This window comes from Sciurus carolinensis, assembly GCF_902686445.1.
Source record: "Sciurus carolinensis chromosome 19 unlocalized genomic scaffold, mSciCar1.2 SUPER_34, whole genome shotgun sequence".
In the NCBI taxonomy this organism is placed as follows: Eukaryota; Metazoa; Chordata; class Mammalia; order Rodentia; family Sciuridae; genus Sciurus; species Sciurus carolinensis.
This window is the reverse complement of record NW_025920112.1, coordinates 3930967-3954839: the sequence shown is the minus strand read 5'-3', so window position 1 is coordinate 3954839 and position 23873 is coordinate 3930967. Positions and strand designations below refer to the sequence as shown.

Here is a 23873-nt window from a genome sequence, read left to right as displayed (position 1 = left end):
GAAATTTAGAAAGGCACAAAAGGCTGAATTGTGAGGTCATGGAATAACAATTGACTTTTAAGAAGGAATAGTGGGCAGCAAGGTTGTGAGAAAAATCAAAGAAATCCATGGTCACATCACATAGTGGGGACTACAGAACTGACTAGGGAGGGTGTGTACAGAAAGGGTGACCTGAGTCTGTACATACATGTGCATATGCATACGCATGTATAAGTGTATACACACACATGTGTGGTAGCAGGTGGCAAAACTCACTCATCCCAGGTATTTCCTTTGTTATATCAATGGGTGCTTTATAAAACACTCACATGAGTACCACACCATGTTCAATATCCCCTGTGATACTGCTTTGGTGCTTAGCTGGTGCTTGGTGCATAGAAGGAAACATTAAATTATTTGTTGGAAACAAATGGTAATGATACCATTGTGATTAATTTAGCTATATCATGAGACTTTAATAGAAATTAAAATATCATTCTTTTATTTAAATGGTTTTTCTGTCTTGTTTTCAACTAAAATTATGTAAAATAAAATTTTTCCAAGTAAACTTCAATTTAATTGAACTGGACTAACAAAAAAACTAGGAATATGACATCTGAATAAATGCTATTATGACGATCAGTAAAATTCTAGAATCTTAGAGATTGAAGGACTTTAATTTACATACACACATTAGAAAGCAACTCTTGGTTCTGAATTGGTTAACATCTGGACACCACACACAAAGAAGTCACACTCTGATTTACATCAGGGTATCAAGAGACTGAGAAGCCAGGTGTGCGGGGCACATGCCTGTAATGCCAGTGGCTCAAAAGATTGTAGCATGAGGATGCCATGTTAAAAGCAGGTCTCAGAAACTTAACCAGCAAGACAATGTCACACACACACACACTCACACACACTCACACACAATAGGACTTGGGATGTTGTTCAGTGCTTTAGGACTTCCAACAGAAAATAACAATAATAATTTCCCTTTTGTCTTCTCTGTTCTCTAACCCTGGTAATTAAATCTGGAACCTCTCAAAATTTTAATTTTGTCACAACATAAAGAATAAGATATTTGAGGAGACACAGAAAACATAAGAATTACACATGGGCATGGAAAAAACATAATTATGAGACTGGAGGTTTAAAATACAAGAAAATTTAATCTAACAATATGTAAATAGAAATTTAACCAGAAAAGAATGTTCTTTCCAATTTTCAAGTTGACATAAAGCTTCTTTCCATTACAGGGTGCATTTCCAACAAGCTCAGAGAAGAAATGAAGGCACACACCCTTGAATACCCCTATAGTGCTTTTCTCAAGAATAAGGTCACTTGCTGAAAGCAACACACAACTGTGATTCCAATGGCTAAGGAGGCTGAGGCAGGAGGATCACAAGTTCAAAGTCAGCCTCAGCAACTTAGTGAGGCCCTAAGAAATTCAATGAAACCATGTCTCAAATTTTTTCAAGATTTAAAAAGGGCTGGATTATGACTCAATGGTTAAGCATCACTGAGTTCAATTCCAGGTACAAAGAAAAAAACAAAAAACATGTCACTCAAGTCTGAGTGGATCTGAAATAAGTGAAGGCTGCACCACATTTCTACACAGAAGGCGTTTTTCTAGTGAGCTCTTCTGTGGTGTTCAAAGAGAATGGGAAAGTTGAAAGTGTTCAATTTCCTGAAGGGCAGAAGGGATTTCCCTGATGTGGATCCTTTTATGTCTTTGAAGGAAAGTATGACAGTTGAATACTGTCCACATTGTTTATCCACAGGTTTCCCTACAGAGGAGTCCTTTCACACAACTGAACAAACTGGAACATCTGAACTCTTCACATTTCTTACTTGCATAGGGTTTATTTATTTATTTGACATAAATCTTTCAACATGAATCTTCCCAGTCCTTGGAAGGAACTGGGAAAACTGGAAGGCTTCCCACATTTCTCACATTCACAGGGCTTCTCTCCACAAGAACTTTCAACATGAGAAGAAAAATGAAACATCACACACTCAGTGTGTTTTCGGTGTGAATGAAGTTCCTTTGAAGGCAATTGGAAACACAGAATGATTTGTCATAATTTTTCATTTGAAATTTTATTCAGTCAGATGGGGTAGTGCATACCTGTAATCCCAGTGACTCTGGAAAAATCACAACTTTGACTCCAGTCTCAGTAATTTAGCAAGGCCCTAAGCAACTTAGCAAGTCTATGTCTCCAAATAAAAAGGAAAAGGACTGGGAATGTAGCTTAATGGTAGAGCACCCTGGGACTAAATTCCCAGAACAAAAAAATGTTCTGCAGTATGAGACCATTCATGTCTTTGTAACTGACAAGGAATATTCATTTACCACATTTTACATTCAAAGAAATTTTCTCCAGTAATGTTCTTAGTGTTTAGGAGTGAAATGGTAATAAAATGTTTGCCTCCCGTTTTCATTAGAATTTCTCTCTAATGAGTTCATTTGTGTAAGTGAAACTGACTGGATCTAGCAAAGCCTTTACCACATTGTTTATATTCACAGGGCTTCTGTCCAGAATGAGTTCGTTCATGTAAGTGAAGGTTAGAGGAACAAGTAAAGGCTTTCCCATATTGTTTACATTCATAGGGCCTCTCTCCAGTATGAGTTCATTCATGTAATTGAAGTTTAGAGGAAGAAGTGAAGGCTTTCCCACATTGGTTACATGTATAGGGCTTCTCTCCAGTGTGAGTTCGTTCATGTAAATGAAGTTTAGAGGAAGTAATGAAGGTTTTCCCACATTGATTACATTTATAGGGTTTCTCTCCAGTGTGAGATCGTTCATGAGAGTGAAGATTAGAGGACCTAGTGAAGGCTTTCCCACATTGATTACATTTATAGGGCTTCTCTCCAGTGTGAGTTCGTTCATGTGAGTGAAGATTAGAGGACCTAGTGAAGGCTTTCCCACATTGTTCACATTTATAGGGTTTCTCTCCAGTATGAGTTCGTTTATGGATCTTAAGGTAAGAGGAAGAAGTGAAGGCTTTCTCACATTGTTCGCATTTATAGGGTTTCTCTCCAGTGTGAGTTCGTTTATGTGTGTGAAGTTGAGAGGAAGTAGTGAAGGCTTTCCCACATTGTTTACATTTATAGGATTTCTCTCCAGTATGAGTTCGTTTATGGATCTGAAGGTAAGAGAAACAAATGAAGGCTTTTTCACATTGTTCACATTTATGGGACTTCTCTCTGGTATGAGTTTTCTTATGTATGTGAAGGTAAGAGGAACGAGTGAAAGCTTTTCCACATTGTTCACATTTATAAGGTTTCTCTCCAGTATGAATTCGTTCATGTAGTTGAACATAAGCGGAAGTACTGAAGGCTTTCCCACATCGTTCACATTTATAGGGCTTCTCTCCAGTATGAGTTCGTTCATGTACGAGAAGGCGAGAGGAACGAGTGAAGGCTTTCCCACATTGTTTACATGCATAGAGCTTCTCTCCAGTATGAATTCGTTTATGGATCTGAAGGTAAGAGGAAGCAGAGAAGGCTTTTCCACATTGTTCACATTCATAGAACTTCTGTTCTATATGAGCTCTTCGATGTCTTACAAAATAACCTTGATCTTTGAAGGCTTTTCCACACCATTCACATTGATAGGGTTTCTCTCCAGTATGTGTTCTTTGGTGTTCTTTTAAAAAACTGGGATAAACAAAGTATTTCCCACATACTTCACATTTAAAAGGTGCTTTCCCAGTGTGCATGACTATGTGCCTTTGAAGACTTGGGCGTGAAATAAAGGTTTGAGCACAGTATTTACATTCATAGGGTTTCACTCCAGTATGTGTTCTTTGATGCATTCTAAATAAACTGTGATAGGGAAAGGCTTTCCCACATACCTGACATTTGAAAGGTTTATCTCCACTCTGTGTGATCATGTGTCTTTGAACACCTGTCAGAGACAAAAGGGTTTCACCACACCCTATGCAGTCATAGGGTTTGTGCCCAGTATGAGTTTCTTCATGCTTTTGAATAGAACTGGAACAACTGAAGACTTTCCCACATACTGCACTTTTAAAAGGTCCATTTCCAGTTTGTATGAACATTTGTGATGAAACAGTTTCAAGAGAAGGCAGAGATGTCCTGTAGGGTTTAAATTCATATAGATCCTCTTCACATTCCTCATGCTTGTAAGGTTTGTGTCCGGAATGAGAAATGATCTGCCTATGAAGGAATGAATGACACATGAAGGCTTTTGCACATAATGCATTCACATGGATTGACTCTATTAAAGATTTTCTTTGTCAGGTTAAGAATACGAAGGAAATCTAACTGAATCTTCCCCATACTATCTTCTTTACTTTGAGTTTTACAATATGACATCTATAAAGTCACCAGCACATTATCAATGATTGATTCATTTATGATTTTCTAATTATTAATAGGTCTTAGGGTTACATTATTATTAACATCAGGTAAATATTAGGTTTTCTAACTTGTTGAAATTATCTGAAAATAAATAGATTGAAAGGAAACAATCTTTTCCTACACAGCTTCCATATGCATATCAGTAATCTCCAAATAGTGATAAGCATACATGCAGTAAAATACCACTTTTTATATATCAATTACTTTGAAAAGACTCAATATCTTTTATAGTTGAGTATATACTTCTGGTAAAAATTATATAAAAATAAACACATTTCACAATGTGTATATTTCTTTGGTTGATTTGTTTTAAAAGTTACATGAAATTCTGATTTCCTTGAAGACATTGCTTCCTCCTGTGAGTACAATTACCTTAGATTATTCCCAGAATTTTTGATCTGCTCTTCTATGCTCTTGCCTTCCCATTTGTTTCCTAAAATGAAAACCCACAACAATTATTATGAATTATTAAGAAATAGAAAACTTTTCCAAATATTAGGTGCCTTTTATGCTGCAATTATTCACCAAAGAATTCTCTTTTCACATTTTATATAAAGGATCAAAATAAACACTAATTCTCTATTTCATTGAGTAAAGAAATATGATTATTACCTATAAAAGCCAGGTTTCTGAAGACTTCCTGCATCACATCTCTGTAAAAGTTTTTCTGGGAAGGATCCAGCAAAGCCCACTCCTCCTGGGTGAAGTTCACGGCCACATCCTCAAAGGTCACTGAGACCTAAAATATTCCATAAAAGTGTAGTGGAGAGATGGACAACATGAGGAATCTACACTCAACATGCATGATGCTCACATGATACTCTGGCCTCCAGATTAATTCCATGATTTGTTTCATAAAATGTCTCCTTCACTGAGCTCCTCACAGCCATTCCAACACTAGAGTTGGGCCACTGAAAAGGCAAATAGTAGAGTGTTTCACACCCTTCTCGGTGCTTAGGTCACACAAACTAAGATGTGCTCCTGGGTCACTCCTAACTTCTTTATTGGTTGCATCCTTATTGCATGTCCTAACAAAGTCTTATGTAGTAGACAGCACACCTGGGATTACTTACCCTAGGAAAATAAAGCTGATCAAGTAGGAAATTGCTGGACCCAGAAACTCAGATCCTACCAACCAAAATGATTCACAGTGCCTACACAGTTACTGAGAACATGGTATATACTGATCTCCTGTTTTCCTTCTGAGAGTCTATTGTTCCATACTTACAGAAGTGCCTAGAATCAGCCCCCATCCAAACCCTCTGGGCATGGGTCACTAGTGTGCTTCCCTCATAAAAAACATTACAACCAGGTGATCAAAATGTATTAACTGGGGATTCAGCTCATCCTGTGTGAACACAACAAGAGAACAATCAGAACTTCACAGGTACTTTACTCCAAACCAAATTTAGCTAACTAGTAAACAAGTAAAATGATCAATAAATCGAACAGTTGGAGAATTTCTAGAGGCTAATATCAAAGCAGAATGGGGTAAGTAGAAAGATTAGTTGTGTCTTAGAAATAATTCAATGGCCCCAAGATGTCACCTGTTCCAAACAACAGCCTTACAAAGTTTTATAAGTCTCTAAAGCATGCTTCTTAATAGCAGAAACTACTCTTCCAAACCCATGGGAACAATGATGCCCAATGACTGTCTAATTCTTCTGAAAAGCAGATGTTTCAGCCGCATCATGTACAATCATGTGCCACGTCCCCATGTTCTGCTCAAGGACACTTTGATCATGGATTGGTCACAAGTCCAATGGTTGTCCTATTGTAAAAGAGTTTCCTTGTGCTTGTAATGATGCTGGTACAAATAAACCCCGGGCAGGAGCACTCTCAGGATGCAGTAAAGGAGCAGGTTTAAAGCACAAATCCTCAACTATCCAACACAGTCTGGGTGTGAAATGGGCCACTCCACGTACGTTTGTGTAAGTACGCTATGATGTCTGCACAGCACTGGTACAGCCAAAAAGATCAACCAGCAGAATGTGTCACTGCCACTGAGACACAACCATACCCACGAACTTAAAACGTGACATTCTCAGCAGCACAGCACCAGCGGAAGTCAGGAAGAGACCTAGAGAAAGGATTCAGGGGGTTGCATTTACCACGTGGAAAGAAGATGAGTGGCAGCAGTTGTCTAGAGACAGATCTCAATGACAGTACAGGCAAACTGGAATCTAAGTGAAAAAAACATTGCATCCTTCTATTCTGTAGACAAATTCCATTTATTATACATTCAAATGCGAATGACTAAAACACTTTAGTTTTATTTACATTTTAAATTTCTTTATGGTGGGGGAACCTAAAAAACACAAAAATCAGCAGGGATCATATTTAGGGGCAGTTAACCAGTGAACCACATTCCCAGCACATTTTTTTTTTTTTTTTTGAGACATGGTTTCACTAATTTGCTCAAGGCCTCATTAGTTCCTGAGGCTAGTTTTAAAACTTGAGATCCATCTACCTTTGCCTCTACAGCTGCTCAGATTACAGGCATGTACCGTGTACCCAGTGTAAATCTACTTTAATACAGGAATAAGCTGAACAATTCTATTAATATCATAACTAATAAAGAAAGGATCAAAACTTGCACCAACACCATACAATAGGGAGCCTGGAACCATTGTGGTACTACCATAAAAGAGAACACAACACATAGCCTGAAACAACCATGGTATCACCATGAAGGAGAGTACAAAAGAGAGCCTGGAACCACCAGAGTACTATCATCAAATAGAACAGAACAGAGAGCCTGGAACAGTCACAGCACTGCCATAAAATAATACAGAACAAAGCCCAGCAATAAACTCACACAAATATAGTCAATTAATCTTTGAAGAAGGAAAGTTATTTACATCCAAGGATGACAAGAGCTTAGGGGAGAGCAACCTGCTCCATGTGCATACCCTGCAGAGAAAAGTGGAAACAAAAGCAGAACTGCAGAGGTCTCAGGCCACCAAAGACAGAGAAGCAAAAGTCCTTCAGGTGAGCAAACTCCTCAGGACAATAGGCCCCTCTTTGAATGGCTAAGAAATGCTCTGCAACTCCTCTGTCCTTGAGACCTGGAGACATTATATTATAAAAACATTTGGTACTAGTGGACTCTGAGAAATAAATTGTATGATCTACATGCACAAAGATAAATGCATGATGTAACCTAACGTAACTTGATATGATGTTGGAATACATAACAAAACTGAACTGACTTTCCAAGGGGAGCTGCTTCTTGTGGTTCACCATGCTGTGTGCCTGCCTCTTTACTGCTCTCCCTTAACCTTTACAGCTGGTTCTCAATTAACCTTTACAAAGAACCATCAGAACAAGAATGTCATTAGGTTGAAAATCCCTGAAAAGGCATATATCACTTACATAGCATGAATGAAGAGAAATACTCATATATAAACCAGAAAATATGCTGTATGAAAGAAACTGCAACCTTCTAATGAGAGTTTCAAAGACAAAGCAAATATGTGGCGATATTTCATGACCACCAAGGGGAAGCCTTAGTATTATCAGCAATTCTTAACAATTACATTTATGAATTTAATAAAATACCAAGAAAAAGCGTCTAAGTTATGTTTTCAATAAGGAAAGACCAAGAACAACCACCACGGTAATGAACACTAAATTCACAGGATGGGAGTACCTGAGGTTAAAACGTAATAAAGCTAAATCACCAAGACAGTGTGGTATTTAGCACTGTATAAAGTTCATGGATCTTTGACAAAGAAACAAAGGAAGATCAATGGAAAATATGCTTTCTTAGAAAATGTTGCCAAAGTTCCTTGACATTAACATGCAAAGAAATAAAACACACCAACCTTATGAGTGTCACAAAGACACTTCTAGTGGAGTCTCAATCTAAAAGTAGGACATAGGGCTAGGGTTTCAGCTATAGGACAGCACTCACCTGGCACACAGGAGTCCATGGGTTGAATTCCCAGCACCAAAAAAATTGCCTATACATCCTAAAAGTAAAGGCAATGTTTCAAACTTCACAAAAAATAAAGATGCATTTAAAGATGAATCTAAGTTGGGCATGATGGTTTCATATGCAACACCAAAAACAAGATCTGTGTGTGAAAAACAGGTAAATTGAACTTTATTGAAACAAAGGTTCTATTTTAAAAAAGATACACATAAGAGAATGAGAAGACAAATGGGAGAACTGCACAAATGTTTTCAAAACACATAGTGACACTGAAGTGGGAGTCTAAAAACATGAAGAACACTCAGTAAGAAAGCAAGCACCCAATTTGGAAATGGGAAGAAGATCTGTACATACATTCATTCAAAAAATCTAGACAGCATTAACATGCTTGAGATGATGTTCACCAGAACGTCATTAGGAAACTGAAAATCACACAATGAGGTACCAGCATATGTCCACTGGAGTGGCCAAATGCCAAACACTGACAGCACTGAAAGATGGTGAAAACAAGAACCAGCAAGAACTCTTTCCTTGCTGATGTGTATGGAAGGAGAACAGCCTCTCTGGAAGACAGTGTGTCATGCTCTCACAAAGAAAACAGGGTGCACTCTACAATAAAGCCATCACACTTGCAGGTGTGTCTACCAACGTGAGACCAAAAATATGTTCATAAAAAACCTCACAGAAGTCATACCCATAACTCGTCACAGCTAGAAGCAAGGAGGATGGAATTTCAATAGCTGAATGGACAAACTCTGGTATAACCACACCAAAAACATCAAACAAAAAAGGAATTACCCAGCCTGGAAAGACACAGACCCTTAAATGCATTCTGGTAAGAGAAAGAAGTCAGTCTGAATTGGCCAAGTGTGGTAAGATTCCAAGTCAACAATGTTCTGGGAAAGGCAACCTTACAGAGGCACTAGCAGGACCCATGGGAGCCAGGGACTTAGATAGCAGAGGGGAGAGGGGAAGGGGAGGAGTGATGAACAGGTGGAGCACAGGACTCTCAGGGCAGTGGCACTCTTCTGTATGATAGTACAGTAGTATCTTCTGTATGATGGATGCATGACACACACAATCACACCACACAGAGGAGGCACCCTGAGGTAAAGTGTGGAGCTTGACTGATGACATGTTTCTTTACCCTCTCTCAGCATCAAATGTAGGATACTAGTTGTGGATCTGTCAGTAAGAAATACACTACATCAATGCAAGATGTTAATAAATTGGAAACTATAAGCTGGATGGAAGGGGAGTTTGATGCTATGAGTAATGGTTAAATTGAACTGTCAACTTAACTGGATTAAGAGATGACAATGATTAAGAGGTTTCTGGGTGCTACATGAGGGTATGCCTAGGAATGACTGGCATGAGGGATAGCAAACTGAAGTGGAGACTCAATAGGATCATGGACTGGATGGAATAGAACTTGAAAGAACAAGGGAGCAGTGGCAGATGCAAGCTTGATTCTTCTCAAATGGGTTCTTGACTGCTACTGTGATTGCATAAGGACATTAGACTCTCCCTTCCTCACTCCTCCAAAGCAGACTCTGCCATTGATTCTCCCCAGGGATTTACAGAAGTCTTCAGTCTCAGATTTGGGTAGCACCATTGATCCCTCTTGTTCTGAAGCTTTATTTAGCCTCTTCAACTGCACAGTTACTGCTTCTCCAGCTTGCAAGTCTGTGGACTATCCAGCTTCTGGTCCTTGAAGGAAATCTAATAAATCCCCTTTTTATAATCATTCTTCCTCTTCATTCTGTAAACTTAAAATTGCTCTGAAAAATAAACTTTGTTTAATAAAGAAGTGAATAAACTACAATTCCATAGAAGATTCATGAATATATACATAAGAAACAACATTATATATACTGAATATCTTTTCCATAAAAAATGCAAGAATAAGGTACAAAGGAAGATTTATATATATAAACTTCAAAACTGGGGAAAACAGCACAGAAACTGATTTTCAATACTGTTTCCAACTAGAAAATATTGGGATGACTGTTCTTTAAAAGTCATTCCAACTGCTGGATGAGATGGTGCACACCTGTAATTGCAGCAACTGTGGAGTTTGAGGTAGGAAGATGGGAAGCTTGAGCCCAGTCTTAGCACCATAGCAAGATATTCAGAAAATTAGTGAAGTTGGTCTTAATCAGAAATACAAAGGGGGGTTGGGACTGCACCATTCTGTCCATCTACGACTACACTAAAGTGTACACAGACATGTCAGGCTCAAGGACCAGGAAAGGTCCCTGCCAGCTGGGCATCCTCCAACCTGGTCCTGCTCACTGAAATACTCCATGGCCATCCTCCCAGGAGACCTGCAGCATGACTCTAGTCTGTGAGGCTTTTCAGGTTTGCACAGCACTGCACTGGGATGGGTGGTTCTTATGCTCTGGAGAGTTCTTGCTCCTTCACAACTGTCAGAGAATGCAAGGGGCAGGAATCACTGCTGACCCGCCCCTCAACACCAGCATCCACAGCCTGGTCCACCCGTCACCAAGGAATGGAAACTGGAATTGGGGGAGACATGTCCCAAGAGGCAACTGTCTAGAAGAGGCCTGTTCCAGGAGTCCTCAGCCCCAGGTCTCGAATTGCTCCCCTGATAGGCTGTACCCCACAACTCAGGTTGTTTTGTAGGAGCAGCTGACCCAGGGCCTGAAATTCCCTGCACCCTGCAGGGTACAGGGCTGCTGGGAACCTTGCAGCAGCCCTAGGAAAGTATAGAGGCTCAGGACAGAGTGCCCTGTGAGGTGTCCAAAGGGAACATCTGCCCAAGAAATTCTGATAGTGTCTGCATCTAAGGAAGATGAAAGGAAAAGCACAAGGTTTTTACAGATGTGAACTGAAGTACTCTATGAAGTTGCATCTGCATCAAGGAACTTTCACACTACTTGACTTTGGCTGACTAGACCACCTTGAGGGTGTTACAACAAGTTTCTGTATGGGGAGCAATGATTACCTTGGGGAGGTATCTTAAGTCCTTTACTAGTCAATTACCTTCACTTCTCTATCAGACCAATGTGGTCATTAATATTTGGATCAAAGTGAACTATTTTCCACAGGTGGGGTGGCCAGTGCCTTTAATGACAACCGCTTGAGAAGGTGAGGCAGGAGGATCACTTGTTCCAGGCCAGTCTGGGCAACATAGCCTCACCCTGTCTGAAAACAACATTGAACAGCGCTGGGGATGAAGGTCAGAATGAATAAGACATTATGACCCTTTGTGCATATGTGACTACATGAGTGGTGTGAATCTACATCATGTACAACCAGAGAAAGGAGAAGTCATACTCTATCTAGGTATGATGTATCAAAGTGCTTTCCACTATCAGGTATCACTAATAAAAACAAATAAATAAATAAGGGTGGGGATGTATCCCAGACTCAATATCCTGAGTACCAATACCCAACTGCCTTATTTCCTTTAAAGCAGTTCTCTCACCCACACACAGGGAAGTGTCAAGTGGTTATTCTTTCTCCTCAAGGGAAATATTCACAAACAGAAAAAAAATGATTTAAAAAGCGTTATTCTTACCAAGGGTAGTGGCACAGCCCTAGAATCCCAAGGACTCTGGAGCTTGAAGCATGAGGATCACAAGTTGGAAACCAGCCCATGAAACAAGTGGGACCAGAATTAAAAATTTTAAAAAAGCGTGGGCTGGTGATGTAGCTGAGAAAGGTCCCCTAGTGTTGACCTCCAAAACAGAAACAAATATTCTTTGCAATATTTCATTCGGGGAGAAGTGAAAACTAATGGACTGTGTCCATTTGAAACCCAGGAAGAACACCTGGTCCACAATGCTGTGAAGTGGAGAGAAGGCAGCAGTTCAGATGACAGGCAGGAGACTGCAATTTTAAGGGCCTACAGCAGCCTTGGGAGGAGCTAAACTGGTGGAAGGAGAGCGGATTGAGACCCTGCTTCCCACACAATTGGAAGGGTGCCTGCGGGAACGGGCAGGAGGGGAGGGGGCGCCAGGGGCCTGAGCCGCCCAGCCTGCCTGGAGGCCCGGCCAGTGCCCAGGGTCACCCGCCAGCGGGGACACAGCGGTATTGTCCGCAGCCGACCTCAGGCACCGCCGCCCAACCCTCCACAGGGACCAGGGGACAGGGCCCAGGGCCACCCGCCAGCGGGGACACAGCGGTATTGTCCGCAGCCGACCTCAGGCACCGCCGCCCAACCCTCCACGGGGACCAGGGGACAGGGCCCAGCGCCACCCGCCAACTCCACACCTCACCCGCTTGCGGGGCCCACGCAGGTGCTGACCAGGTCCCATCAGCCGTGGCCGCACACTCACCATTGTTCGCTTCCGTCGTGACCCCGCGACCTCTCCAGGGACCTGCGGGCACCGCAGCTCGCGGGGACACAGGCTGCGCAGTCACCTGGACCCCTGAGCACAGCACGCCAGGGCTGGAAAGGAGAAGCAGAGCTGGTGAGGAAGAAAAGCCCGCGAAACCCGGAGGCCCGCCCTTCCGCTCCGTGCGCGCACCTGTTTGGACAGGTCCACTCAGGCATATCGATGGACCGCCTCTAGACACGCCCCAAGACTTGAGTGACAGCCTCCATCATCCAATCACTGGCTGAAGTAGGCCAGAGTGAGAGATTCCAGGCCGAGCCTGTCAGGCTGGCTCCAGCACCTACGTGGGCCCCGCGAGCGGGTGAGCTGCGGAGCGTGGACAAGTCCCGGCTGGCGGGTGGCCCTGGGCCCTGTCCCCTGGTCCCCCGTGGAGGGTTGGGCGGCTGCCCCGAGGTCGGCTGCGGACAATACCGCTGTGTCCTTGGGGACTCTTCTGGAAGGGAGCCCTTGCTTGGAACCCAATACAGAAGGTCACTTCTGGGCCACAGCCAAGGCTCAGGGCTCAGGACAGAGAGCTTTCCCAGCGTGTGAGGATCTGGGTTTTAGCCTCGTGTCCAACAGTAGACATGAAAAGCTGTACCACGTTTGTGTGTAATGGATCAAAATGCAGACGGTAAAATAAAAAATAAATAAAATTAAAAACATTAAAACAAAGATGTGTAGTGCACACATATGACATCTAAAAATGAAATCAATTCGGCAATTATCTTAATAATTGTCGTCACCCCCTGGTCTCTGCTCTTTTGAGGGAACCCTGAGCTATGAAAGGAGGTAACCGGGTTGGGGCTTTGGCTCATGATTCCCTCCCTAGCAGGAGAGAAATTAAAAATTAAAAAAAAAAAAAAAGACCGGCAGGAATCCTCTCAGGCAGCAGAGTAAGGTGGAAATAAAATGGGCATTTGTGCTCCACGTAGATGTTCTGCGTTCTACTATAGGGGAGTCCTAGGCTGAGACCTGACTCTGGTCATCCCACAGGTCAGGTCAGCTGTCCACCCTGAATCCAAGCAGAAATGGCCATGACGGAAAGAAAAGCTGGAGAGGAACTTAGATCCCTGCAGCTTCACCAGGAAGACAGGGAACCCGTCCTTTGCCCTGTCTTCAGGGGTGACAAGGCCTGTGAGGTTTCATAGAGAGGGTGGTCATAGGTATGTATAGGAAAACTGTGTGTAGGATTTGGTGCTGTGTGTAACTTCAGGCATCCGTGGGATCTCACCACTTGTCTGTGAGCTCATGCTCACCTGCCCTCTTGACACAAGTCACTCCATTGCACAGACTGACCTCACTTTGTCTCTCAGAAGGAAGTCCCCCTCCCCAGTGTCCCTTCATGTCAATGATCCAGACACACAAACATTTTTAAGAAAAGCCACAAGCCCACCTGCATCCTGCCTGGAAAACAACACACCAGATGCTGACCCACTACTCTCAGCTTGCTGGGTTTCCAATGATGGTCAAACCAGAAACAAACAAAAACCCTGCCCAGTTCTGCCCATAGAGCCTGCATATAAACCACTCAAGGCAATACCGCCTGTGGTGTATTAATAAAAACATATTCAGCAATTATGACTCAGGAGGTAGCTCAGAGGTAGAGTGCTTGCCCTGGGCTCAATCTCCAGTGCAAATAAAATAAAAATAAAAATTCAGTAATTGAGGTTATATTGCATGTGGTGTCTACGATATTGACCAGTTTCCCATGGTCTTTATTAGATGAAGTAATTATTTCATCTTTCAGGAAGGATAAACTTGGTCCATTTTAGATTTCTAAGGTCTTCAAAATGTTTGTGTTTTTGAGATTCAGATAAAGACGTTCCTGGAAGGCAAACTATATTGATTTTTCAATGTCCTTGCATGTGAAAACTTGGGGCCCTTGGTGAGTTTAACAAACTGCGTTTGAATGGTACAGCAGGTCATGTCTGCCCACTCTAGGCCATGTCTGTGGCTCCCACAGAGGACTCAAAATGCTTGACCTGAAGGAGGAGGTGCTGATAATCCATATCAGTGTGGGGGCATGGGCTTGGAGAGAATTCCTACAAGAAAGAAATACTCACCGAGTGGTAACCCCAGTGCACACTGGAGCCAGGCACCGGGATGTGACACACTGGAGACAGGAACATGGTGCATTGAGCCTGAGAAACCAGGCAGGCCATGGCCTGAGTCTCAGGAGAAAACCATCCCTGGATCCCTGAATGACAGGGGTATGGTGAAAAGGCGGGTTGGCAATTCAGGTTGTCGTCCAGACGGGGAAACCCTGAGGGTGAAACCCTCTCAACTTCTACCCAACTCAGGATTCCTGCCAAAGGAAGGTCCTGACAAACCATTGTTGTCCCCGAGGGTGCCATGGAGGGAGGCAGTGAGCACCTCACACTCCCCAGAAGAACCCTAGTACCAAGACTGGAGTGATACAAAACTTTATGGTTTTTCAAGAGGGAAACATGAGAGTACAAACTTCAATAAATGGAGGTGTTATTCCAGTATGTTAAAATATGTTTGTTCAATTCATATGATTAAATCTTAAATGGCACTGGTCTTTGAGATAGTAAATATTTTTAGTCATTTTGATAAAGAAGCTCCATGCTGTGTCCCCAAGACCCAGAATTCTGCTGACAGACCTCGATGTGGGTCCAGATGTTGGCCTGGCCTCCAATCCCAATCACTCGGGAGACTGCTGCAGGAGGATCTCTTGAGCTCAGGGTTGAAGGCCAGCATGGCTATGTGGTGTGACACTGTCTCAGAAAGATTTGTAAGTGATCTGCAAAATCAGGAAATAATTTTCATGCCTATGGATAGGATATGGCTGAGCTTACTTGATTCATACATTTTCATGCATGTGGTAAAATATATTTAATTGAAGAATCAAGTACTTTGATATAGGAAATATTTGATTTAAAATAATTATTCTCTGGATTACAAGCAGTCAGCTTTGAATGCTGTCAATTTCTTAATGAACTTTACTGACTGACTCTAATAATAAAAAATACAAGGACTGAGAATAAATAATCCATGTTTGAAATGAAATAAATGAGAAATGATAACCAGGAAACAACAGCTAGGCATATGTAGAAGAAAGGAATTACTCTCTGAGAGATAACAGCTTATGGTCCTATAGAATGAGAGTAAAATTGTACAATACAAAGTAAAAGTCCTGCTTCAAATTACAATTTGTGCAGACATGAGCAATTCTCCTATATTCTAGATTGTTTGTAGCCTCTTCACTCTGGGCAGGAAATATTTTCATGTACTTCACACTGCTGAGTCAACTTGAAGATAAGTCCTGGGGAATGAGGCAGAAAGTTTATCTACATTTAAGGGGGACAGATTTTCAGTCAATCCCCTGTGGTCCTCCATCTCCTCCTTATTCCTCAGGTTGTAGATGATGGGATTGAGCATTGGAGTGAGGACAGTGTAGAAGACAGCCAGAACCTTGTCCTCTGCTGGAGACCAGAGAGATCTTGGGTGCAGGTAAGTGTAAGCAAAGAGTGCATAGTAGAAACTCACCACAGTGAGGTGGGTGCTGCAGGTGGACCAGGCCTTCTTCCTCCCTTCACCCCAGTGCATGTGGCAGACAGCAACAAGACTTGACCACAGGAACAAGTGATTCCAATGGATGCAAACATGAGGGAACGGGTGGTGCTCACAAACCCTGTGTATTCATGGACCCAGGTGTCCATGCTGGCTAGAGTCAAAATGGTGGGGGTATTGCTGAAGAAATGGTTGATGACCCTGTTCAGCAGTGAGGAATGTGGAGTGTGCCTGTGATGTAAGCCCAGGAGTTGATAGAGCCCTTTATCAAGGCTCATTTTCACCAGCATAGGTACTCCTAGTTGTTTGTTCTTTCTTTCTTTTTTTTCTTTTCCTTCATACAGATGGGATAGTGTAGAGGAAACCAAATTCCACACATCCATCACAGGCCACCAAGATCAGGACTAGTGTGTCTCCACCTGTTGAAGTCAGGAAGAAGAAACTCTAAATTCCAAATCCAAAGAAATAGGAAAACAAACCATCTTAGGAACCATTGTGAACATGTAGCTTAGAATAATGAGGGACAGCAAACTAAGCAGAAAGCACATGGGTATGTGGAGAAGAATATCCAGGAGGATAAGAAAAATCACACACAATTTACCATTTAGAGTCATCAGGAAGTTGAGAAAATGAAAAAGAAGAGGACAGACCCAATCCTTTTCCAAATTTTTTTTTTTTTTTGGTACTGCAGATTGAACCCAGGGGCACTGAAACACTGAGTCTCATCCACAGCCCTTTAATTTTTATTTTAAGATGGGGTCTTGCTCGGTTGTTCAGGGTCTCCCTACAGAGGGCTTGATTTTGCAATACTCACACCTCAGCCTCCCAAGTCACTGGAATTACAGAAGCATGCCACCATACCTGGCAAGACTAACTCTGGATGATGGAAACCATCCCAACAAGATGAAATCAGTTGACACTTGATTATAATTTGTCACAGAGCTTTAAGATGGTTCACCCTGCAATGCCACACAAGGATCAAAAACTCCAGTAATGATTATTAGGTCAACTTAGAAAATTCCTTTGTGCAGTCTAGCTGTGTGTTATTCATTAAATTTACACATCTTAAATGAAGAACCAATCTCATGCTCTTCCCTCGAAATTGGTATGTTCTGAAGAGATTTATGACCAAAATGTTTTGAATGAACCTAAAGGTGTTCAGAACAATAATATTTATGTTAAAATTTCAGAATAAAAGTGTCTTATCCATAAGCACACTTACAAATTATTAAATTCAGTTTTAATAGAGGCATACAAAACCCATGGAAGTACATTCAGTATAGGTCCATATTACAAAATGCTTATCAGAACATGGTTTATTTCTTCCATGTTTATTTTCTAAGTCTCAATTCCAAAATTTCACTATTCTATATTCATTATAAGGAAAAATGCTTTTACATTCTTGAGTGGCCCTTGCACTCATCATCTTTTTCCTTCTATTCTGAAATGCAAACTGAATTCTCATTTCAAGGAATCTTATACAAAGTCACAGTAATTTACACTTTTGATTTTCAGTGTTCACCTCCACCAATTCTCCTTTGGTTCTTCTCATAGTTTGAGATGCTCTAGAGCAGCAGGCCCTATCCTGATATCCACATCCCATGTTCACTGCAGCCCCCAACTCTGCTCAGGCTCTTCCCAAACAACATGAGTGATGCATCTAACTTCTGTGATGCTTATGCACCAAACTCATGACTTTAAGGACCCTCCAAAAACAGGAATTTGGATATAAGAACTGTCATTTACCTAAGAGGAACAGGGACCTGTTATCATGAAAATATTCAGGAGAGAGGACTATAGGGGATTCTGATCTTGATGGAATTCAACTTCATTACTGGACAATTTTTGGAAGTATTTTCAAAAGTTCTCCAATTTTTAGGCTCCTGTATTATTTTAGAGCCAAATATCACCAGATTTGAAGAAAACTTACATCAGGAACCACTAAGATCCACACAGTGTGCTTGCACAAGCACATGCACACACACACACACACAAACACACACACACACACACACACACACACACACACATTATTCTCTTGAGCACACACAGCCATGTACTTGTGTATGCCCTGCCCTGGAGGAGATTCAGAAGAACAATCATTTTAAAGAAAAGTTCATAACTTTGGACATTAAATCCACAAAACAGATCTTTTTAATTTTATAAATTGAACAATAAAAGATGGTTGGAAGGTAAATCACGAAGATTGACTTTATCTTATATATCTTTTCCTGATATAAAAGACAGAACTTTTGAATGACTTCAATTATTTCAGTTATGGATTCCCAAAAGTATTTTAAGATAATGAAGGTAGGATTCTGAGTCTTTTTAGAGTAATTGATATGTATTGATGATTTGAAGTTTGATAATTTGCTAAAAAATAATTTTGAGAAGAGTAAATTATTTCTCAAAATGTTATATCATCCGCATAAGAGATCAGCATATTAGAATGATGACATCATGTTTTGTTTATATTAGCAGCTTAAATAATTTAGTTATTAGCAAGTAAAAACATACTATTTGAAATTAACTAACACTACAATAATTTCTGTCATTTGTATATTACTTGGGACTGTAATGACTCACCTACCTTGAAATGGCCAAAATTATCTTGATTTAAAATTTTGGAAAAAGATAATGAAAGAGAGATAACTAATAACACATGCATCTGATATCTTTTATTGTGTGTCATGACAGCCAACACAGCTTCTATTTTGTTACCTAAGTTCCAGTTTGCCAACATTAAAACAACTCTCATCTAATACTGTTAATCAAATAGAGCCTGCACCTCACATGGAAACTGACTTAACCATCATGGTTTTTTTTCAATAATGTGAGGACATTTTTTCTGCATGTACAAAGGAATCAAATTGAGATGATTTATCCCTTTTAACTTATATCCATTGAAACAGCTGTAAGTAACTCCTGGAAACCCATGTTACAACAATTTTTCTTCCTTTGATTTTAAATTTCCCTCATAATCATGAAGTCTCAGAGATCCAAGATGGTGGACCAGTAGAAGGCCACATTCCTAGTTGCTCTATGACTAAGTATTCAATCAGAAGGAATACAGTTTCTCTGGGAGGCAGCCATCCCTGCCTAACCATCCCCTGCTTTTTATTCCTCATTCATCCACAGCGATTGCCCACAATCTGCCAACATATTGCCCATCTTTTGAATGCAGATCACTCTCTGACCACTGCCTATCATCTGCCAGTTGACGACTTGCCTGTTTATTACCTACCCAGCTCTTGCCTGCCTGTTGCCTGCCTTTCAACTACTCATCACCCACCACCAAACTTCCACTCACTGAACCCCTGCCATTAGCCTACAGACCACCCACAGACCACCAGTGGATCATCTGCTACCCATTTTGCCTGAAATTTTACTGTCCCAGTATTCATGGGTTTGGTTAAACATTGTCACTGCCATCTTTGGACAATGTCCAGGGTCTGCAGGTTTGTCTCCACCACTGTTGCCATTTCAGTTCATGGCTACCTCAGTCTGGGAATACTGGGCAGGGCCTGGGGATACATTGGGTACCTGCAGGTATGGTTGCACCTGAGTTCCTTCTGCTTGGTGTTGTAATGACTGCCACCTGGCTGCCTCTTTACAGGGTCATACTTGGAGTGAGCACATGCCTTATGGTCTCTCTGCAAGTTGAAAGGGCATTGAGATCTTGGAACTGCAGCAAGACAGGGCCTGGGGAAGTCGAAACCCAGGCCAATTAGATTGCAGTTGGACTTGTGTGGGTCAGTCTGGGTCTGGCAAGTCTGTGAAAACCTGGATACTAGGGGCAGTTTCCTGAGGGGAGCACAAGGCTGGAGTAACTAGAGAAAACTAGACTTTCTCCAGCTCAGTGAGTCCTCAAGTACACAAAGACAGAAGGGGCTGGTTAGAATGGAGGGAAAGGCTGGAAGAGAGTGTGAGGGCATCTTGTTTTTGGTTCATCCACTGAACCACTCCAACACTCACTGGACTGGAGCTAACATCAAACTTCAAGAAACCTCACATATTGGTGGAGAAGGGAAGCTGAAAACATTTTTGAAAGCCAATGGAAGCAATCACTCAATTTCCTTTAACACTTTTCTTCCTTTTTTTTATTTTGCACTCTCTCTCACACTTCTACCATCTTTGAATCCAAATATTATTTATGCACCAATTTATTGAGGAATGGATGTTCGAATAGTATATTAGAGTTTTGTTGTGTATTCTTATATATTTACATTTTGAAATAATCTGTAATTTTTGCTTCATGGCTTCTCTTTCTAATGTCTCTCATACTAACAGCCAACTTACATTAATTCCTCTCTTGCACCTACTATAAATTTTTATGTCTATCTTCTCTCCCCCCTCATAAATGTCACATCTTACATTACTTCTCTTCCCTCATTGTTGAACATCCTAAATGGTAAACCCTTTTAGCAAGCTTACTGTTTACTTTGGAGACAATAATTGAACACATCATTTGTTTAGTAAACAAACCTTAGATGCTGTAATAGGAGCTATCAAGTTTAAGGTGGTATATTGTTTGCATTGAGTGCAGTTAATATCGGTCTTCTATTTCAAGGTGAGGGACAGGAAACCTTCAGGGATACTATAAGTATATGGGGTAAAAACTGAACTATAAGAAAAAAATTGAAATACATTAGATCCATACTGCTAGATGAGAAGACACACAAACAACATGAAAAAGGAAGGGAACAAAGTGACTCAAACAAACCAAGAAGTTCCAAGAATAGAACTCATAGACAACACAGTAGAAGAAATGTCAGAGAAGATTAGAAAACACATAATTACATTGATCTTCAAAATAAATGATGGTATCAGAAAGAAAATACAGGAAGTGAAATATCACTGCAATAAAGAGACAGAGATTATAAAAAGTAATCAAACAGAAATTCTCAAAATGAAGGAAACAATAAACCAAATTAAAAACTCAATAGAAAGTATAGTGAACAGACTAGATCACTTAGAAAACAGAAGTTCAGGCAATGAAGACAAAACAAACATTCCTGAAAATAAAGTCTACCATACAGAGAAGATGGTAAGAGACCATGAACAGAACTCTGAAGAAATATGGGATAACAGGAAAAGACCAAATTTAAGATTTACTGGAATAGATGAAGGTGTGGAGATACAAACCAAACGAGTGAATAATCTTCTCAGTGAAATAATATCAGAACATTTCCCAAATCTAAAACATAAATGGAAAATCAACTACAAGAGACTTACAAGATTCCAAGTGTACAAAATTACAGCAGACCCACACCAAGGCACATTATTATGAGAATAAATAACATGCAGAATAAGGATAGAATTTTAAATGCTCTGACAGGAAAAAAAAAAACTACATATAGGGGTAAACCAACTCAGATTTCAGTTTATTTCTCAACCCAAATCCTCAATGCCAGGATGTCCTGGAATAACATATATCTAACTCTGAAAGAAAATGGATGACAACCAAGAAACTTATACTCAGTAAAACTAACCTTCAGATTTGATAATCAAATAAAATCCTTTCAAGATAAACAGAAGACATCAGAGGGGAAATAAAAAATTCTTAGAGGTAAAACAGATCAAAGATACAACATATCAAAACCTCTGGAACACTATGAAAGCAGTACTAAGAAGAAATTTTATTTTATGGAGTGCATTCAATAAAAGGAGAAAAAGTCAACAAATAAATGACACTACACCTCCAAGTCCTGGAAAAAGAAGACCAGATCATCACCAAAAGTAGTAGAAGACAGGAAATAGTTCAAATCAGAGGTGAAATCAATGAAATTAAAACAAAAGAAACAATCAAAAAATTGACAAAATAAAAAACTGGTTCTCTGAAAAAATAAACAAAATTGATAAACCCTTAGCCACAACAAAGAGAAGGTGAAAGAAAACACAAACTACTAAAATTTGGGATGAAAAAGAAATTATCATGACAGACACTATTGAAATACAAAATGTAATTAGAAGCTATTTTGAAAATCTATACTCCAACAAAATAGAAACTCTCAAAGACATCAACAGGGTTCTAGAGACATATGAATTACCTAAACTGAAAAAGGAGGACATACACAATTTAAATAGATGAATTTCAAGCAATGAAATAGAAGTCATCCAAAGCCTACCAACAATGAAAAGTCCAGGACCACATGGATTCTCAGACAAGTTCTACAAGACCTTCAAAGAAGGGCTCATTCCAATACTCCTCAAAGTATTCCATGAAATAGAAAGGAGGGAACCCTTCCAAAGTCATTCTATGAAGCTAATATCACCCTGATACCAAAACCAGACAGACACATCAAGGAAAGAAAATTTCAGACCAATATCCCTAATCAACATAGATGCAAAAATTCTTAACAAAATTATAGCAAATTGCACACAAAACATATTAAAAAAACCACAGTCACATGGTTTTATCCCAGGGATGCAAGTTTGGTTCAACATCAGGAAATCAATAAATGTAATCACTACATCAACAGACTTAAAATTAAAAATCATAATATTTCAATAGATGCAGCAAAAAAAACTTGATAAAATACAGCATTGCTTCATGCTCAAAACACTAGGAAAAATAGGGATATTTGGAACATTCCTCAACATTCTAAAGGCTATCTATGCTAAACTCATGACCAATATCATTCTTAATGGAGAAAAACTGAAAGCATTCCCCCTAAACACTGGAACAAGGCAGAGATGCCCTCTTTCACCATTTCTATTCAACATCATCCTTGAAACTCTAGCCAGAGCAATTAGACAGAAAATAAAGGGATACGAAGAGGAAAAAGAAGAACTCAAACTATCCCTATTCACTGAAGACATCAGTCTATATTTAGAGGAGCTGGGAAATTCCAGCTCTAGAACTCATAAATGAGTCAGTAAAGTAGCAGGATATAAAGTCAGTGCTCATAAATCTAATGCATTTTTATTCATAAGTGGTGAATCCTCTGAAAGAGAATTTAGGAAAACTAGTCAATACACAATAACCTCACAATAAATAAAATACTTGGGAAACAATCTAACAGGGGGTGAAAGACCTCTACAATGAGAACTACAGAATACTGAAGAAAGAAATTAAAGAAAACCTTAGAAGATGGAAAAATCTCTCATGTTCTTGGATAGGCAGAATTAATATTGTCAAAATGGCCATACTACCAAAAGCGCTATACAGATTCAATGCAATTCCAATTAAAATCCCTTGCCTGACTCTGAACTGTATACTTGAAAATGGTAAATATTATGGTATATAAATTGCATGTCAATTTAAAAGAAGAAAGAAACTATGGGTGTGGGTAGTGAGAGGGCAATTAAGTTCCAGGCAATGTTCACATTGCAGTTACTTCTGGTATCCCTCCAGTGGAGGGATCATTGTGTTGTTCTCAGGGTTTTTTGTTGTTGATGTCTTTGTACTTTTGCTATTTGAAATAATGATGCAATAAACATCACTGGGAAAAAAAAAAAAGAAATCCATTCCTGAAACTTTCTCAGAAAGGTGACTTCATTTTCAGCCCTATTCAACGTAAACATTAGAGTACTGCAACAGCAATACATAAGGAGCTTGCCTACAAAAACTGGAGGTAAAATACTCAAATGTTGGGGGCAGAGTGGGAATGACAAAAAGAGAAAATACTCAGAGTAAAAAAAAAAAAACTCATGGTAGTAGCACCAAATTGTTGAATATATTTTT

At 40.2% G+C, this 23873-nt stretch overlaps 1 protein-coding gene across 1 annotated transcript; it reads right to left on the bottom strand.

Moving 5' to 3' along the window:
- Positions 1-569: 569 nt before the first annotated feature.
- On the bottom strand, positions 570-13031 carry LOC124973425 (zinc finger protein 14-like). The gene is made up of 5 exons (XM_047537366.1): positions 12803-13031; positions 12551-12723; positions 4982-5108; positions 4742-4802; positions 570-4165 (listed from the first exon to the last, which is right to left on the bottom strand). The coding sequence occupies exons 2-5, from the start codon at positions 12611-12613 to the stop codon at positions 2614-2616; spliced, it is 1803 nt and encodes a 600-aa protein (XP_047393322.1). The 5' UTR covers positions 12614-12723; positions 12803-13031; the 3' UTR covers positions 570-2613.
- Between the last annotated feature and the right edge of the window lie 10842 nt (positions 13032-23873).

Bases quoted from the DNA above. Each gene is read 5' to 3' on its own strand.
- LOC124973425 (XM_047537366.1), bottom strand. From the start codon at position 12,613: ATGGTGAGTGTGCGGCCACGGCTGATGGGACCTGGTCAGCACCTGCGT. The intron at 5,109-12,550 runs GTGAGGTGTGGA...GGAATATTTTAG, and splicing joins TGCGTGGGCCCCGCAAGCGG to GTCTCAGTGACCTTTGAGGA. The intron at 4,166-4,741 runs GTAATTGTACTC...ATTCCTTCATAG, and splicing joins AATTCTGGGAATAATCTAAG to GCAGATCATTTCTCATTCCG.